The sequence below is a fragment of the Haemaphysalis longicornis genome, unplaced genomic scaffold, assembly GCF_048455015.1.
Source record: "Haemaphysalis longicornis isolate Haplotype H1 unplaced genomic scaffold, Haemaphysalis longicornis Haplotype H1 scaffold_3, whole genome shotgun sequence".
Taxonomy (NCBI): Eukaryota; Metazoa; Arthropoda; class Arachnida; order Ixodida; family Ixodidae; genus Haemaphysalis; species Haemaphysalis longicornis.
This window is the reverse complement of record NW_027526335.1, coordinates 224,212,705-224,228,722: the sequence shown is the minus strand read 5'-3', so window position 1 is coordinate 224,228,722 and position 16,018 is coordinate 224,212,705. Positions and strand designations below refer to the sequence as shown.

The window sequence follows — 16,018 nt, the reverse complement described above, 5'->3', positions numbered from 1 at the left end:
GATTCCAATTCGACACCTAATCCTCCACGCATTGCAGAGAGTAGGTAATCTCTTAATGGAACTGCACGAAACAGGGTCTCTTGGTGACCAGGGTGCAATAGCATTGAGGCAGATTACCATCAGGCATGATGGCAAACGGATTTAGACAACGCATATTCTACTAACTTTTGACAGAAGCACCCTACCAAAGCGCCTTAATTTTGTAATGGACATCAAGGTCATCTTGCTGCCAAGCCATCGTGAAAGAGCGGAGAGCACACGTCAGATTAGGATGAGGGCTTTAATGCAACTGGCTGCGGGTTCAGTGCGAGCGTGTGCCACCGGTTTGTTGTCAGAGGTGATGGGCATCGTCTGCTATGCGAGAGAAGCAAGAAGCTCCGTCATTCTCTCCTGCCTACATATGACGCTATATTTTCTCCAAGGGGCACAAAAGTCGGATGATCTTGAGCGGAAAATCTGCACTCAAACCTCGTTAAAATTATTTCGTTATATCAAAAATAATTTACAGCAATGTATGCTGAGTTGGGTGCACAGCTATCAGCACGCAAAGAAGGAAACTGCCTCGTTGTCCACTGTAGCGCTACGCGACCACGCAAGAAACAGAAATTGAATAGAAGACCATTATTTTGCCTGCTCAATGCGCACGCTGCCGATTTTATTGTCCACAGTGGCCACCGCGTTGATGCCGTTTTCGCCGTCGCCATGGGCGCCAAAGAAGCGACTTAGAAGGTCAACCACATCATGTGCTTGCGATGACATTGGCACATCGGACGTGTGTACATGGGAGATCATGGCATTTTCGTTGTCACAACAACACCAGCGTCACCAAGTGCGTCACCGCAGTGGCACCGGTATCACCGACCCACCCACCCACTCAGCCCCGCTGGCTGAGCCACAGCCGTGTTAAAGGGGGGGCGCGCGCTGTGTTGATACGGCCTTCGCAGCGGCGGTGAGAACAATGCAAACCAGTCTTGGTGTACAGTTGGCCGCCACCGTGGGAGGGCCACGTGAGCCTACCCTTGCCTGGCCTGGGCAAACCTACACCTGCAGGCTGCTCTCTGCGCACGCACAGGCTGCTTTTGCGATGTTTTTGCCCAGGTGATTTAACAGCGATTTATCGAATCAGAATTTGGTACAGTGAAACCCCGCTGATACGTCTCCTGGACTTACGACGACCCGCCTGTTACGACGGATCACTGCGGTACCGGTAAACTTCCCATAGAAACAATTCATTAAAAACCCAGCGACATGACACTCGCGTGCATATGGTCAGCTTCATACGACGGACCCTGGCACGGATAAGCCGGCGCTTTTCCCATATTTTACACCACTTTCCCGCCTCCTCCTGACCTTCTTTATTCTTACCCGCGTTTGGCGCTGCTTGATGGGCCACACCACTTACTGAACAGATGCAAGCAAGCAGGCGGGTACTCATGAGCGAAAGTTAACCAGCGACGGCCGCACGCGGCAGCAGTATGCCAACGCGCCGCAAGAAGACGAAGTTTAGGTGGCAGGTGAACTGTGAATTTGAACCTTCCGTTGAGCCGCCGACGAACGCGAAAACACAAACGACACAACCCCATGGCGGTCACCGAACCGCCGCTTTCCCCGCCCGCTCGATCTTTTCTTCCTTTCACTATGCTCGTTCTCCCTGTATCTTTGCTGTCAGCTTATCAGTGTCTTTCAAGGCCACGTTGTCACTCCGCTCTTTTCTTTGCTAGAGGGCCTCAATTCACGCGCGTCGGCCGGAAGGGTGGGGCGAAATACAGGAGGCGATGGGTGGAGGTACGTACCTGTGGGCATCTCCATTTTGGGTCACTCGCTGGCCGCCGCAGCAAGTGATTGTAGCAAGACCGCGCTATAATTATCGCCGCAACATGGTTTACTCGCGAAGGTTGAACTATCTTGTCTATTTCGCATTGCTGGGCATTGTGGGAAACGAAAACAGCTATGTGTTGAGCACTATGACCACAATGAACGGAGCAGCAGACGGTTGAAGCGCAGCTGCGTTACCCAAGATAGGGTTCCATGCGCCGAATAGGAAAAAATTCCCCCGCATTTCCCCGAGGGGGAGAATGTGAAAGTGCGAATGCACGGTTGTCGGCCCGCTTGCGGCGCTTGCGCTCGGCCCCCGCAGCCCACCGCCTCGCCGCCTTCTCTTCCATCTCTTCCATCGGGTTTGTAGTATCACGTGTACACCACGCAGTTATCAAGCCGCTATAACGCCGCTGAGTCGCCAACGCACGCCGCTGACGACGTAGTTTGAATGCGTTAAAGATATAAGGCGCGTTACTCACACTGATATCAGCGTGGCGTCCGTGGCTTAGTCGGTAGAACGTCGCGCTGCGGCCGCAAAGTCCTCGGATCGAAACCTGGCGCCGGATGCTGTTTCTTTTTTAAATATAGAGGAGCACTGCGGACGCCGCCGCCGCCGCCGCCGGCGGTGGATGGTTTGGGGTAGCTTATAAAGTGCATTCGCACTTAAAACTGCACAAAGAAGAGCGGTGCATTGAAAGGCGAACGCATTCTAGCTGCTCTCCCGTGCCCTCTTAAGGATGACAGACGATGCAAGCCGTTCAAGTCGGCCTGATTAGGTGATGCCCATGACGATCGTGCTGCTGGGCTGTTTGCTGGGGTAGTAACTGTGTCTGGCCAAGGGTGAAAGTAGCCCCGATCCTATGCAGTTCTTGGTTACACGAAGAACGGAGCAGCAGACGCAGGAAGCGCAGCTGCGTCACCCAAGATAGCGGTGCCTAATAGGAAAAAGTGTGCGCAAATAAGAGCGGTGCGTTGAAATGCGAACACATTTTAGCTGCTCTCCCGTGCCTACCTAACGACGAGATGCGATGTCAGTCTTTCGAGACGGCCCAATTAGGTGATAACCATGACGATGGTGCTGCAGGGTTGGTTACTGGGGTAGGAACTGTCTCTGGCCAAGGGTGAAAGTAGAGCCGATCCTGTGCAGTTCTTGGTTGCACAATGAACGGAGCAGCAGACACAGGAAGCGTAGCTGCGTCACCCAAGATAGCGGTGCGAAGAGGAAAAAATGCGCAAATAAGAGCCGTGCGTTGAAAGACGAACGAATTATAGCTACTCTCCCCTGCCCACTTAAGGACGACAGGGGATGGCAGTCGTTCAAGTCGGCTCGATTAGGGGATGCCCATGACGATGGTGCTGCTGGGCTGGTTACTGGGGTAGTAACTGTCTCTGGCAAAGGTTGAAAGTAGAGCAGATCCTGTGCGGTTCTAGGTTCCACGGCGAATGGAGCTGCAGACGCTGAAAGCGCAACTGCGTCCCTCAAGATAGGATTCCATACGCCGAATAGGAAAAACTGCACAAGAAGAGCGGTGCATTGAAAGGCGAATGAATTGTAGCTGCCGTCCCGTGCCCATTTCAGCACGACAAGCGATGCAAGTCCTTCAAGTCCAGAGTTACTGGATATATACAAGCTGCGAAACTCCCCATAGGCCCCATGTATCGAAAGTCGGTCTTCGGATGCCCCCCTGTGCCGGGGCAAGCACGGGGCAAGTTGACTAGCCTGTCGTCTGTCGGCAGGACGTTGAGATAGTACTCGAGTGCTTGCGGCTGCTGCCGTAAGTCATAAAAAGAAAAGCCGAAAAAGACAGATAAATGGCCCCTAATTAATGTATTCTAATTTCAAAAGCAATCTTTATTTAACAAAAAAATTCCGAATACTAATAGTTAAGCGAAGTTCAGTTTTTGTCTCCTAGGTGCCGCACGCATCGACCATGCCCCTCAGCTTCCACGTAGCAGGGGGGCTAGCGCCACCCGGATTCTGAAGCGGAGTTTCGCAACCTTATATATTGATTAACTCTGGTTCAAGTCGGCCCGATTATGTGATGCCCGTGACGATGGTGCTGCTGGGCTGGTTACTGGTGTAGTAATTGTCTCTGGCCAATGTTGAAAGTAGAGACGATCCTGTGTGGTTCTTGGTTCCACGACGAACGAAGCAGCAGACGCTGGAAGCGCAGCTGCGTCACTCAAGATAGGGTTCCATGCGCCGAATAGGAAAAACTGCACAAAGAAGAGCTGTGCGTTGAAAGGCGAACGAATTGTAGCTGCTCTCCCGTGCCCACTTGAGGACGATAAGCGATGCAAGTCGTTCAAGTCGGCCCGATTATGTGATGTCCACGACGATGGGGCTGCTGGTCTGGTTACTAGTGTGGTAATTGTCTCTGGCCAATGTTGAAAGTAGAGACGATCCTGTGTGGTTCTTGGTTCCACGACGAACGAAGCAGCAGACGCTGGAAGCACAGCTGCCTCACTCAAGATAGGGTTCCATGCGCCGAATAGGAAAAACTGCACAAAGAAGAGCTGTGCGTTGAAAGGCGAACGAATTGTAGCTGCTCTCCCGTGCCCACTTGAGGACGATAAGCGATGCAAGTCGTTCAAGTCGGCCCGATTATGTGATGTCCACGACGATGGGGCTGCTGGTCTGGTTACTAGTGTGGTAATTGTCTCTGGCCAATGTTGAAAGTAGAGACGATCCTGTGTGGTTCTTGGTTCCACGACGAACGAAGCAGCAGACGCTGGAAGCACAGCTGCGTCACTCAAGATAGGGTTCCATGCGCCGAATAGGAAAAACTGCACAAAGAAGAGCTGTGCGTTGAAAGGCGAACGAATTGTAGCTGCTCTCCCGTGCCCACTTGAGGACGATAAGCGATGCAAGTCGTTCAAGTCGGCCCGATTATGTGATGTCCACGACGATGGGGCTGCTGGTCTGGTTACTAGTGTGGTAATTGTCTCTGGCCAATGTTGAAAGTAGAGACGATCCTGTGTGGTTCTTGGTTCCACGACGAACGAAGCAGCAGACGCTGGAAGCACAGCTGCGTCACTCAAGATAGGGTTCCATGCGCCGAATAGGAAAAACTGCACAAAGAAGAGCTGTGCGTTGAAAGGCGAACGAATTGTAGCTGCTCTCCCGTGCCCACTTGAGGACGATAAGCGATGCAAGTCGTTCAAGTCGGCCCGATTATGTGATGTCCACGACGATGGGGCTGCTGGTCTGGTTACTAGTGTGGTAATTGTCTCTGGCCAATGTTGAAAGTAGAGACGATCCTGTGTGGTTCTTGGTTCCACGACGAACGGAGCAGCAGACGCTGGAAGCACAGCTGCGTCACTCAAGATAGGGTTCCATGCGCCGAATAGGAAAAACTGCACAAAGAAGAGCTGTGCGTTGAAAGGCGAACGAATTGTAGCTGCTCTCCCGTGCCCACTTGAGGACGATAAGCGATGCAAGTCGTTCAAGTCGGCCCGATTATGTGATGTCCACGACGATGGGGCTGCTGGTCTGGTTACTAGTGTGGTAATTGTCTCTGGCCAATGTTGAAAGTAGAGACGATCCTGTGTGGTTCTTGGTTCCACGACGAACGAAGCAGCAGACGCTGGAAGCACAGCTGCGTCACTCAAGATAGGGTTCCATGCGCCGAATAGGAAAAACTGCACAAAGAAGAGCTGTGCGTTGAAAGGCGAACGAATTGTAGCTGCTCTCCCGTGCCCACTTGAGGACGATAAGCGATGCAAGTCGTTCAAGTCGGCCCGATTATGTGATGTCCACGACGATGGGGCTGCTGGTCTGGTTACTAGTGTGGTAATTGTCTCTGGCCAATGTTGAAAGTAGAGACGATCCTGTGTGGTTCTTGGTTCCACGACGAACGAAGCAGCAGACGCTGGAAGCACAGCTGCGTCACTCAAGATAGGGTTCCATGCGCCGAATAGGAAAAACTGCACAAAGAAGAGCTGTGCGTTGAAAGGCGAACGAATTGTAGCTGCTCTCCCGTGCCCACTTGAGGACGATAAGCGATGCAAGTCGTTCAAGTCGGCCCGATTATGTGATGTCCACGACGATGGGGCTGCTGGTCTGGTTACTAGTGTGGTAATTGTCTCTGGCCAATGTTGAAAGTAGAGACGATCCTGTGTGGTTCTTGGTTCCACGACGAACGGAGCAGCAGACGCTGGAAGCACAGCTGCGTCACTCAAGATAGGGTTCCATGCGCCGAATAGGAAAAACTGCACAAAGAAGAGCTGTGCGTTGAAAGGCGAACGAATTGTAGCTGCTCTCCCGTGCCCACTTGAGGACGATAAGCGATGCAAGTCGTTCAAGTCGGCCCGATTATGTGATGTCCACGACGATGGGGCTGCTGGTCTGGTTACTAGTGTGGTAATTGTCTCTGGCCAATGTTGAAAGTAGAGACGATCCTGTGTGGTTCTTGGTTCCACGACGAACGGAGCAGCAGACGCTGGAAGCACAGCTGCGTCACTCAAGATAGGGTTCCATGCGCCGAATAGGAAAAACTGCACAAAGAAGAGCTGTGCGTTGAAAGGCGAACGAATTGTAGCTGCTCTCCCGTGCCCACTTGAGGACGATAAGCGATGCAAGTCGTTCAAGTCGGCCCGATTATGTGATGTCCACGACGATGGGGCTGCTGGTCTGGTTACTAGTGTGGTAATTGTCTCTGGCCAATGTTGAAAGTAGAGACGATCCTGTGTGGTTCTTGGTTCCACGACGAACGAAGCAGCAGACGCTGGAAGCACAGCTGCGTCACTCAAGATAGGGTTCCATGCGCCGAATAGGAAAAACTGCACAAAGAAGAGCTGTGCGTTGAAAGGCGAACGAATTGTAGCTGCTCTCCCGTGCCCACTTGAGGACGATAAGCGATGCAAGTCGTTCAAGTCGGCCCGATTATGTGATGTCCACGACGATGGGGCTGCTGGTCTGGTTACTAGTGTGGTAATTGTCTCTGGCCAATGTTGAAAGTAGAGACGATCCTGTGTGGTTCTTGGTTCCACGACGAACGAAGCAGCAGACGCTGGAAGCACAGCTGCGTCACTCAAGATAGGGTTCCATGCGCCGAATAGGAAAAACTGCACAAAGAAGAGCTGTGCGTTGAAAGGCGAACGAATTGTAGCTGCTCTCCCGTGCCCACTTGAGGACGATAAGCGATGCAAGTCGTTCAAGTCGGCCCGATTATGTGATGCCCGTGACGATGGTGCTGCTGGGCTGGTTACTGGTGTAGTAATTGTCTCTGGCCAATGTTGAAAGTAGAGACGATCCTGTGTGGTTCTTGGTTCCACGACGAACGAAGCAGCAGACGCTGGAAGCGCAGCTGCGTCACTCAAGATAGGGTTCCATGCGCCGAATAGGAAAAACTGCACAAAGAAGAGCTGTGCGTTGAAAGGCGAACGAATTGTAGCTGCTCTCCCGTGCCCACTTGAGGACGATAAGCGATGCAAGTCGTTCAAGTCGGCCCGATTATGTGATGTCCACGACGATGGGGCTGCTGGTCTGGTTACTAGTGTGGTAATTGTCTCTGGCCAATGTTGAAAGTAGAGACGATCCTGTGTGGTTCTTGGTTCCACGACGAACGAAGCAGCAGACGCTGGAAGCACAGCTGCGTCACTCAAGATAGGGTTCCATGCGCCGAATAGGAAAAACTGCACAAAGAAGAGCTGTGCGTTGAAAGGCGAACGAATTGTAGCTGCTCTCCCGTGCCCACTTGAGGACGATAAGCGATGCAAGTCGTTCAAGTCGGCCCGATTATGTGATGTCCACGACGATGGGGCTGCTGGTCTGGTTACTAGTGTGGTAATTGTCTCTGGCCAATGTTGAAAGTAGAGACGATCCTGTGTGGTTCTTGGTTCCACGACGAACGGAGCAGCAGACGCTGGAAGCACAGCTGCGTCACTCAAGATAGGGTTCCATGCGCCGAATAGGAAAAACTGCACAAAGAAGAGCTGTGCGTTGAAAGGCGAACGAATTGTAGCTGCTCTCCCGTGCCCACTTGAGGACGATAAGCGATGCAAGTCGTTCAAGTCGGCCCGATTATGTGATGTCCACGACTATGGGGCTGCTGGTCTGGTTACTAGTGTGGTAATTGTCTCTGGCCAATGTTGAAAGTAGAGACGATCCTGTGTGGTTCTTGGTTCCACGACGAACGAAGCAGCAGACGCTGGAAGCACAGCTGCGTCACTCAAGATAGGGTTCCATGCGCCGAATAGGAAAAACTGCACAAAGAAGAGCTGTGCGTTGAAAGGCGAACGAATTGTAGCTGCTCTCCCGTGCCCACTTGAGGACGATAAGCGATGCAAGTCGTTCAAGTCGGCCCGATTATGTGATGTCCACGACGATGGGGCTGCTGGTCTGGTTACTAGTGTGGTAATTGTCTCTGGCCAATGTTGAAAGTAGAGACGATCCTGTGTGGTTCTTGGTTCCACGACGAACGAAGCAGCAGACGCTGGAAGCACAGCTGCGTCACTCAAGATAGGGTTCCATGCGCCGAATAGGAAAAACTGCACAAAGAAGAGCTGTGCGTTGAAAGGCGAACGAATTGTAGCTGCTCTCCCGTGCCCACTTGAGGACGATAAGCGATGCAAGTCGTTCAAGTCGGCCCGATTATGTGATGTCCACGACGATGGGGCTGCTGGTCTGGTTACTAGTGTGGTAATTGTCTCTGGCCAATGTTGAAAGTAGAGACGATCCTGTGTGGTTCTTGGTTCCACGACGAACGGAGCAGCAGACGCTGGAAGCACAGCTGCGTCACTCAAGATAGGGTTCCATGCGCCGAATAGGAAAAACTGCACAAAGAAGAGCTGTGCGTTGAAAGGCGAACGAATTGTAGCTGCTCTCCCGTGCCCACTTGAGGACGATAAGCGATGCAAGTCGTTCAAGTCGGCCCGATTATGTGATGTCCACGACGATGGGGCTGCTGGTCTGGTTACTAGTGTGGTAATTGTCTCTGGCCAATGTTGAAAGTAGAGACGATCCTGTGTGGTTCTTGGTTCCACGACGAACGGAGCAGCAGACGCTGGAAGCACAGCTGCGTCACTCAAGATAGGGTTCCATGCGCCGAATAGGAAAAACTGCACAAAGAAGAGCTGTGCGTTGAAAGGCGAACGAATTGTAGCTGCTCTCCCGTGCCCACTTGAGGACGATAAGCGATGCAAGTCGTTCAAGTCGGCCCGATTATGTGATGTCCACGACGATGGGGCTGCTGGTCTGGTTACTAGTGTGGTAATTGTCTCTGGCCAATGTTGAAAGTAGAGACGATCCTGTGTGGTTCTTGGTTCCACGACGAACGGAGCAGCAGACGCTGGAAGCACAGCTGCGTCACTCAAGATAGGGTTCCATGCGCCGAATAGGAAAAACTGCACAAAGAAGAGCTGTGCGTTGAAAGGCGAACGAATTGTAGCTGCTCTCCCGTGCCCACTTGAGGACGATAAGCGATGCAAGTCGTTCAAGTCGGCCCGATTATGTGATGTCCACGACGATGGGGCTGCTGGTCTGGTTACTAGTGTGGTAATTGTCTCTGGCCAATGTTGAAAGTAGAGACGATCCTGTGTGGTTCTTGGTTCCACGACGAACGGAGCAGCAGACGCTGGAAGCACAGCTGCGTCACTCAAGATAGGGTTCCATGCGCCGAATAGGAAAAACTGCACAAAGAAGAGCTGTGCGTTGAAAGGCGAACGAATTGTAGCTGCTCTCCCGTGCCCACTTGAGGACGATAAGCGATGCAAGTCGTTCAAGTCGGCCCGATTATGTGATGTCCACGACGATGGGGCTGCTGGTCTGGTTACTAGTGTGGTAATTGTCTCTGGCCAATGTTGAAAGTAGAGACGATCCTGTGTGGTTCTTGGTTCCACGACGAACGAAGCAGCAGACGCTGGAAGCACAGCTGCGTCACTCAAGATAGGGTTCCATGCGCCGAATAGGAAAAACTGCACAAAGAAGAGCTGTGCGTTGAAAGGCGAACGAATTGTAGCTGCTCTCCCGTGCCCACTTGAGGACGATAAGCGATGCAAGTCGTTCAAGTCGGCCCGATTATGTGATGTCCACGACGATGGGGCTGCTGGTCTGGTTACTAGTGTGGTAATTGTCTCTGGCCAATGTTGAAAGTAGAGACGATCCTGTGTGGTTCTTGGTTCCACGACGAACGAAGCAGCAGACGCTGGAAGCACAGCTGCGTCACTCAAGATAGGGTTCCATGCGCCGAATAGGAAAAACTGCACAAAGAAGAGCTGTGCGTTGAAAGGCGAACGAATTGTAGCTGCTCTCCCGTGCCCACTTGAGGACGATAAGCGATGCAAGTCGTTCAAGTCGGCCCGATTATGTGATGTCCACGACTATGGGGCTGCTGGTCTGGTTACTAGTGTGGTAATTGTCTCTGGCCAATGTTGAAAGTAGAGACGATCCTGTGTGGTTCTTGGTTCCACGACGAACGGAGCAGCAGACGCTGGAAGCACAGCTGCGTCACTCAAGATAGGGTTCCATGCGCCGAATAGGAAAAACTGCACAAAGAAGAGCTGTGCGTTGAAAGGCGAACGAATTGTAGCTGCTCTCCCGTGCCCACTTGAGGACGATAAGCGATGCAAGTCGTTCAAGTCGGCCCGATTATGTGATGTCCACGACTATGGGGCTGCTGGTCTGGTTACTAGTGTGGTAATTGTCTCTGGCCAATGTTGAAAGTAGAGACGATCCTGTGTGGTTCTTGGTTCCACGACGAACGAAGCAGCAGACGCTGGAAGCACAGCTGCGTCACTCAAGATAGGGTTCCATGCGCCGAATAGGAAAAACTGCACAAAGAAGAGCTGTGCGTTGAAAGGCGAACGAATTGTAGCTGCTCTCCCGTGCCCACTTGAGGACGATAAGCGATGCAAGTCGTTCAAGTCGGCCCGATTATGTGATGTCCACGACTATGGGGCTGCTGGTCTGGTTACTAGTGTGGTAATTGTCTCTGGCCAATGTTGAAAGTAGAGACGATCCTGTGTGGTTCTTGGTTCCACGACGAACGAAGCAGCAGACGCTGGAAGCACAGCTGCGTCACTCAAGATAGGGTTCCATGCGCCGAATAGGAAAAACTGCACAAAGAAGAGCTGTGCGTTGAAAGGCGAACGAATTGTAGCTGCTCTCCCGTGCCCACTTGAGGACGATAAGCGATGCAAGTCGTTCAAGTCGGCCCGATTATGTGATGTCCACGACGATGGGGCTGCTGGTCTGGTTACTAGTGTGGTAATTGTCTCTGGCCAATGTTGAAAGTAGAGACGATCCTGTGTGGTTCTTGGTTCCACGACGAACGGAGCAGCAGACGCTGGAAGCACAGCTGCGTCACTCAAGATAGGGTTCCATGCGCCGAATAGGAAAAACTGCACAAAGAAGAGCTGTGCGTTGAAAGGCGAACGAATTGTAGCTGCTCTCCCGTGCCCACTTGAGGACGATAAGCGATGCAAGTCGTTCAAGTCGGCCCGATTATGTGATGTCCACGACGATGGGGCTGCTGGTCTGGTTACTAGTGTGGTAATTGTCTCTGGCCAATGTTGAAAGTAGAGACAATCCTGTGTGGTTCTTGGTTCCACGACGAACGAAGCAGCAGACGCTGGAAGCACAGCTGCGTCACTCAAGATAGGGTTCCATGCGCCGAATAGGAAAAACTGCACAAAGAAGAGCTGTGCGTTGAAAGGCGAACGAATTGTAGCTGCTCTCCCGTGCCCACTTGAGGACGATAAGCGATGCAAGTCGTTCAAGTCGGCCCGATTATGTGATGTCCACGACGATGGGGCTGCTGGTCTGGTTACTAGTGTGGTAATTGTCTCTGGCCAATGTTGAAAGTAGAGACGATCCTGTGTGGTTCTTGGTTCCACGACGAACGAAGCAGCAGACGCTGGAAGCACAGCTGCGTCACTCAAGATAGGGTTCCATGCGCCGAATAGGAAAAACTGCACAAAGAAGAGCTGTGCGTTGAAAGGCGAACGAATTGTAGCTGCTCTCCCGTGCCCACTTGAGGACGATAAGCGATGCAAGTCGTTCAAGTCGGCCCGATTATGTGATGTCCACGACTATGGGGCTGCTGGTCTGGTTACTAGTGTGGTAATTGTCTCTGGCCAATGTTGAAAGTAGAGACGATCCTGTGTGGTTCTTGGTTCCACGACGAACGAAGCAGCAGACGCTGGAAGCACAGCTGCGTCACTCAAGATAGGGTTCCATGCGCCGAATAGGAAAAACTGCACAAAGAAGAGCTGTGCGTTGAAAGGCGAACGAATTGTAGCTGCTCTCCCGTGCCCACTTGAGGACGATAAGCGATGCAAGTCGTTCAAGTCGGCCCGATTATGTGATGTCCACGACGATGGGGCTGCTGGTCTGGTTACTAGTGTGGTAATTGTCTCTGGCCAATGTTGAAAGTAGAGACGATCCTGTGTGGTTCTTGGTTCCACGACGAACGAAGCAGCAGACGCTGGAAGCACAGCTGCGTCACTCAAGATAGGGTTCCATGCGCCGAATAGGAAAAACTGCACAAAGAAGAGCTGTGCGTTGAAAGGCGAACGAATTGTAGCTGCTCTCCCGTGCCCACTTGAGGACGATAAGCGATGCAAGTCGTTCAAGTCGGCCCGATTATGTGATGTCCACGACGATGGGGCTGCTGGTCTGGTTACTAGTGTGGTAATTGTCTCTGGCCAATGTTGAAAGTAGAGACGATCCTGTGTGGTTCTTGGTTCCACGACGAACGAAGCAGCAGACGCTGGAAGCACAGCTGCGTCACTCAAGATAGGGTTCCATGCGCCGAATAGGAAAAACTGCACAAAGAAGAGCTGTGCGTTGAAAGGCGAACGAATTGTAGCTGCTCTCCCGTGCCCACTTGAGGACGATAAGCGATGCAAGTCGTTCAAGTCGGCCCGATTATGTGATGTCCACGACGATGGGGCTGCTGGTCTGGTTACTAGTGTGGTAATTGTCTCTGGCCAATGTTGAAAGTAGAGACGATCCTGTGTGGTTCTTGGTTCCACGACGAACGAAGCAGCAGACGCTGGAAGCACAGCTGCGTCACTCAAGATAGGGTTCCATGCGCCGAATAGGAAAAACTGCACAAAGAAGAGCTGTGCGTTGAAAGGCGAACGAATTGTAGCTGCTCTCCCGTGCCCACTTGAGGACGATAAGCGATGCAAGTCGTTCAAGTCGGCCCGATTATGTGATGTCCACGACGATGGGGCTGCTGGTCTGGTTACTAGTGTGGTAATTGTCTCTGGCCAATGTTGAAAGTAGAGACGATCCTGTGTGGTTCTTGGTTCCACGACGAACGGAGCAGCAGACGCTGGAAGCGCAGCTGCGTCACCCAAGATAGGATTCCATGCGCCGAATGGAAAGACAACACTGGACACTGAACACTGGAAAGACACCGGGCCCCGATGGTTTATCTGCAGCCTTTTATAAACCACTAGGCCACAGGCGACCGCGGCCGGTCTCGGAAATATAAGGTATATAATGTATAACCAATTTACAGTTTTATTTAGTTTTAGCATTCCAAGCAGCTTAGGTGACTATTTGTTGTTTGGCGCTCGTGCAGTAAGCATCCCCCAAGTTTCCACAATATCTCACGTCTAGCAATTGCATTTCTTAGACGGAATAGCGTTCGCAGATCACAGCGGATGCGTAGTCGTGCTGCTGGCCGCTGCGCTTGTTCGCCCAGCGCAAAAAAGTGCTTCCCGCACCCTACTTTTACGCTGTGCGGTAAAAATATCAGTTGATTTTATTTCCTAGTACCTTTTTTTGGGCCGCACCATTCATTGCTTCACAAACTACACAGAACGCGCGCAGGCTGGCACTGGCGCGCTAGCGAGTTCTCGTTGGCGTGCTGTTGCCATAAGCACCGACTGCTTGCGGGCAGTGGGCACAGGCGAGAATCAACAGACCCTTGGTCTGGTGCGAACACACTTTTTACGGTACAGGCATGAGTGAGGCAAGCTCCAAATATGGGGGAAAAGCGCATGACATTTGAGCGTCTGCGGGGACGCGGAGGCCGTTCATGCATGGCGGCAACGGCGGCAACGCCAAGATGCAGTCGTCCAACCCATTTCTCTTCTTCATTCAGGCCCTGCTTGGATTGCTGTCCGTATCAAGTGAATCACCGGCGCTATGTGCGCAAAGCCAGCTGTCCACGACGCGCTTCCGCGCATCAACGGATCCTGAAGAACTCTCAGCAACGATGACGTTCACGGATCATTTCTGCATGCCTGGCGGTGCTACTGTGTCGTCGGGTAGGCGGTTAAGCGCATGGGCAGTACCACCGTGGGAAAACAGTATAAAAGAAGATCTTCAGCGACCTCCTGGCAGTGGGCACGGCGGCAACGCCAAGATGCAGTCGTCCAACCCATTTCTCTTCTTCATTCAGGTGAGGAAGAGTTACGGAAAATGCTTTAGAAGTAGCAACCGTTGCCTTGTTATGCTGCCGTGCCCACGGTCACTGTATGAAATGTTTCAGTGTGTGATTGTTTCCTTGAGGTTCCTTTTGCTTTTGGGAGGGGATGTTGAAGAAAACCCTGGTCCTGACTTGGAGACGCTCGCCAAGCAACTTAGCGATATCGCTGCCGATATTCTAGAAATAAAAAACGCAAAAGCACAAACCAACCAAAGGCTAAGCGCGATAGACAAAAAACTGGAAAAGATTAGCGGTTTTGAAAAACAGGTTTCAGACTGCGTGAAAAAAATAGCTAGTCTAGAGGACAACCTTCAAGCCGTTAAAAAAAAACTTGATGAACTGGAAAACAGGAGCCGTAGGTCTAACCTCATCATTTATGGCGTAGAGGAGAAGCCAAACGAGTCCCCGGAAACATTGCTAAGTGTAGTATCGAAGGAAATATTTGCGGGTATACTAAAAGTAAATACCGATGATATAGAAAAGATTCATCGCCTAGGAAAACAGTCTACTGAAGACGTTAATAAGATCAGGCCTATTATTTTGAAATTGTCGAATAACCAGGACAAAACGAAAATATTCAAAAACTGCTCAAAACTGAAAGGTTCCGGTTACTCAATTAGTGACGACTTCTCCCGTACCATGCGAGATGTGAGGAAGAAACTCTGGGATAGAACAAAAGAAAATCGAGACAAAGGTCAAAAGGTGATGCTGGTTCATGATAAAGTGAGCATTAATGGCAAACTTTACGGCTGGGGCAACAATCGCGGAGATCTTGTTGCTCTGTCAAAAAACGAAAATCGCCCGCTTACGGAAGGTCGGGTCACCAGAAGCCGACGCCACTGACGTTACTTAACGTTAATGCGCGAAGTCTTGTGAACAAAGCCGACCAGTTTGAGACCATTTTGATCGCGAATCAGCCAGACATCGTCACTGTCACAGAAACTTGGTTGCACAAAGAAATATTGGACCGCGAAATTGTTCCGCCAAACTACGTGATTGTTCGCAAAGATAGAGAGCACAGAGGTGGGGGCGTTGCCATTGTCGTACGACAAGTCATAAGTTTTACAGTCATGCCAGATGTTCCGGGCGTCGAAGCGGTCTGGTGTAAGGTTTCCCTAAATGGTGTCACTGTATCCATAGGTGCGGTATACAGACCCCCGCATGCGCAAATGGCATATCTGGAATCTTTATATGACTACATGCACAACCATGTGACCGGTGGCGCAGTAATCATGGCTGGGGACTTCAATCTGCCCGATGTAAATTGGGAATGTCTGAGTACAGGAACAGCTATGAATGACCTTTTAAGCGATTACATATTCTCATTTAATCTCGCACAACTTGTTGCCACGCCAACCCGTGAACAACGGGAATCTAGTTCTTTACTAGATCTCATCTTTGTTAGTGACCATTTCCCATCAAAGAATATCTTAACAGAAACTCTGGAGGGGTTATCTGATCATAAAATCGTTTCATGCTGCCTGCCTGTACCATGCCCTGCTCGCATGCGAGGGCCGGTTAAGTCTGTCCCGGCGTTTCACAAGGCCGATGACGCTGCAGTTATGACGTATTTAGAGCATGAATTCCACGACTTCTTCGATATGTGTGCTGATGGGTCCTTGGTGATTGACGAAATTTGGGCTAAATTTAAAGCTATTATTGCTCATTGTATGACCAATTTTGTTCCGCAGGTTGCAAAAGTAACAAAAAACACAACCCTTGGATCACACGTGACATTATTCATACTAAACGTAAAATAAAAAGACTAAGAAAATCTAAGAAATCAAGCTCAGTCTATGGGTTCCAAGAAAAAA

At 51.2% G+C, this 16,018-nt stretch overlaps 1 protein-coding gene across 1 annotated transcript; it reads left to right on the top strand.

The window, feature by feature from the left end:
* The first annotated feature begins 13,831 nt into the window (after positions 1-13,831).
* On the top strand, positions 13,832-15,047 carry LOC144175735 (uncharacterized). Its single transcript, XM_077704764.1, has one exon. The coding sequence runs from the start codon at positions 13,842-13,844 to the stop codon at positions 15,045-15,047; it is 1,206 nt and encodes a 401-aa protein (XP_077560890.1). The 5' UTR covers positions 13,832-13,841.
* Positions 15,048-16,018: the final 971 nt, after the last annotated feature.